General features: G+C 40.0%; 1 protein-coding gene across 9 annotated transcripts in view; it reads left to right on the forward strand.

Annotated features, from left to right (window-relative positions):
* RIPOR2 (RHO family interacting cell polarization regulator 2) overlaps positions 1-3,493 on the forward strand; it is a 234,457-nt gene that overhangs the window by 217,500 nt on the left and 13,464 nt on the right. For all 9 annotated transcript variants that reach the window (XR_005196438.1, XR_005196437.1, XM_037730161.1 and 6 more), the window contains 2 exons: positions 320-522; positions 2,143-2,226. Coding sequence is in view for 7 of the 9 variants with exons in the window: in XM_037730161.1 (XP_037586089.1) it covers positions 320-522; positions 2,143-2,226 (287 nt within the window). In the remaining 2 variants the exon portion in view is untranslated. The remainder of the gene's footprint in view (positions 1-319; positions 523-2,142; positions 2,227-3,493) is intronic.

Below are 3,493 nucleotides of genomic sequence, written 5' to 3' on the forward strand. Positions count from 1 at the left end.
AAAAAAGTTTATTTATATTTTCTTCTGTATATTTTTACATTGGGCTAATTCATCTACAAGTTATTTTTGTAGCCATTATAAGATAGAGACCCACCTTCACTTTTTCCCATGTGCTTTGTCCATCACTATAATCCAGTTATTTGAATAGTCTGACCTTTTCTCACCAATCTGAAATACCACCTTTATCAGATGATAATTTTTCATATGCATTTGAGTTATATACTATACTTTCTTTAGTACTTGACTCCTATTTATGTTTGTAATGAGCTTGTTACTTTAGCATGTCAGAACATGAAATCTCCTTCTTCTTACCCTCTAGTTTCCATGGTTCAGACTCTGCAGTCACTAAGAGATGAAAAACTGCTACAGACCATGAGTGACCTTGCTCCCAGCAACCTCCTGGCCCAGCAGGAAGTACTCAGGACTCTGGCTCTGCTATTAACCAGAGAGGACAATGAAGTTAGTGAGGCTGTGACGCTTTACTTGGCAGCTGCCTCCAAAAATCAGCATTTCAGGGAAAAGGTAGGACACTGAACCATGGCCATCGAGCCAGAAGCAGGTTTAATTTTCTATCATTTACTAATAATATTTTAGCATTTATTATTTTATAAAATAATTTTTCTGCTTATCAATAATACATATTCTGTAAAATAATTAAAACTAAAGAAATATATATAAGTACCCCCTACATTCAGCCCCCAGAAAAAAACTATTAATAACATACTGTCTCTTCTTTCAAATTTTGTCTATACATATGCTAACATGCATAATTTTTAAAGTGAGATCACACTATTCTGTTTTATAATGGACTTTTTAATATGATATATCATGGTTATTTTCTTTCCTTGACCAAACATATTGATCTACTTAATTATATTTATGGATGGATGGCATGTCTGAATATAAATATCCTAGAATTTATTTTCTTACTCTGTATTGGTGGGCATTTGTGTAGTGTCTAATTCTAAAAATATTCACCACACGCTTGGCTAACTTTTTTAAATTTTTAGTAGAGACAGGGTTTCACCATGTTGGCCAGGCTGGTCTCGAACTCCTGACCTCAGGGGCCAACATGGTGAAACCCCATCTCTACTAAACATAAAAACAATTGGCAGGGTGGTGGTCACCTGTAGTCCCAGCTACTCCAGCTACTCAGGAGGCTGAGGCAGGAGAATCACTTGAACTCGGGAGGCGGAGGTTGCCGTGAGCCAAGATATCATGCCACTGCACTCTAGCCTAGGTGACAGAGCAAGACTCTGTCTCAAAAAAAAAAAAAAAAAAAAGACAACTTTTATGTAGAGATTTTTGCACAGAGCATTTATTTGCCATGTGTCAAACACAGCAAATCTCAAACTGACATCACCACCCTCCTCCCTGGAATGTACTGCCTCCTCCTGCCTTCCTTATTTCTGCCTGAATACCTTTTTTTTCAATAAACTTCCCCACTGAAATCTAACCCATCATTTCCATTCCAGTTCAAACATTTTTGAAACCTATCCTGGCATTCCGTAAGATTTTCTCTTCCCCAAGTGACTGACTTACCTTGTAGCTTTCTTATGGCACCTAATACATTTCATCTCTTCAGTTCCTTCTAACAGTCAGCATTTCTACTATATCTAAGGGCTCCTTAAAAGCCAGAACCATAACTCTCTATCTCCCAATTTTATTCAATAAATGGATCCCTTATATTCTTCTAGAGTCATGGATTTTAGGGGAATATTCCAAATCTTGGAATGACACGTGGGACAAGGGGCAGGAGACTGCAGGCCTTAATGAAGGGACATAAAGAAAGGGTTAACACCTCAAAAGACACAGTTCATGACCCAGGATCAAAAACAGCTTTGGGAAATTTTGCCTTCCTCGTTACTTAGTTTAAAAAATTACCTCCAGGTGGCCAAAAAAAGCCCACCATCATTATAGGTCTAGGGGAATATAAGGGATCAATTTATGGAATGAACGGCTCTTTTAATTAACATGAATTTCAATGGCTTTTTTTTTTCTTGCTCTGAAGGTAATGCAAAATGTCTGTGTTGTATGGTATAGGTTATCCCTCTTACATGAGAAAATGAGTGAAAATGAGATATACCTCTTACACTACCAACAAACCAAAATGCCTTCACAGGGTCCCTCCTTCTCTTTCAGGCCTTGCTCTATTACTGTGAAGCACTAACAAAGACAAACCTCCAGCTCCAGAAAGCAGCTTGCCTGGCCCTGAAAATCCTTGAGGTAAAGCCCGGCCTCAACCACCCCTCAACCACCACCCTACCCACCCCATCATCCCAGGCAGCTCAGCTTGGAGAGCTTGGAGCCAGGCTAAGCTGAGCGCATATAATAGCTTTTGTTTCCTGTTTGAGAAGACTTTTTTAAACAGTATTTCTTGTTTCCTTTGCACCATATATTAGTTTTAGTATTGTTTTCCCCTTAAACAGTAACTACATGTGACTTTGTTTTGTTATAGTCAATAAGTGGCAGGAAATAATCATGTTTTTCACTAGCCCAAGGGAATCAGTTTGCCTTTAGGTGACTATTAGGAAAGTATATTTGATTAGCCAGCATGGTGGCTCACCTGTAATCCCAACATTTCGGGAGGCTGAGGCTGGTGGATCACCTGAGGTCAGGAGTTCAAGACCAGCCTGGCCAACATGGTGAAACCTCATCTCTACAAAAATACAAAAATTAGCTGGGCATGATGGCAGGTGCCTGTAATCCCAGCTATGCAGGAGGCTGAGGCAGGAAAATCACTTGAACCCAGGAGGCAGAGGTTGTAGTGAGCCAAGATCGTGCCATTACATTCCAGCCTGGGTGGCAGAGCGAGACTCTATCTCCAAAAAAGACAAAAAGAAAAGTCTATCTTACATATCTTACGTTTCTTATCTTAAAAGGGAGATGAATTGTATGGTGACTGCACTCATTTTTATTGTGAACAACAAAAAGCAGGGACCAATAAGATTTGAAAAGAATCACTAAAATGGAGAATGCCACTGAATTCCCAGATCCTTCCCCACACGCTCTCTTTACGAAGCAGAGAACCAGCTTTGATTGTCATGAGGAGGTGTTGTAAGCAGAGAGAGAGCTAGAATGTAAACAAGTACGCGAAGACTGAGAACTCCTGACATTGAAATTTCCCTCTCAATAGGCAGGATGTAATGTTTGACCTACCTTCATCGCAAAAAAATAAGACAAATCAGTCTTGAGAAAAGAATGAGAGAAATCTGGGCACAGTGACTCATGCCTATAATCCCAGCATTTTGGGAGGCCGAGGCGGGCAGATCACTTGAGGTCAAGAGTTCAAGACCAACCTGGCCAACATGATGAAAGCCTCTACTAAAAATACAAAAAAATTAGCTGTGGTGGTGCACACCTGTGATCCCAGCTACTGGAGAGGCTGAGGCAGAATTACTTGAATCCAGGAGACAAAGGTTGCAGTGAGCTGAAATTGTGCCACTGCACTCCAGCCTGGGCAACAGAAACTCCACCTAAAAAAAAAAAAAAA

The sequence above is a fragment of the Cebus imitator genome, unplaced genomic scaffold (assembly GCF_001604975.1).
Source record: "Cebus imitator isolate Cc_AM_T3 unplaced genomic scaffold, Cebus_imitator-1.0 Scaffold335, whole genome shotgun sequence".
Classification (NCBI taxonomy): domain Eukaryota; kingdom Metazoa; phylum Chordata; class Mammalia; order Primates; family Cebidae; genus Cebus; species Cebus imitator.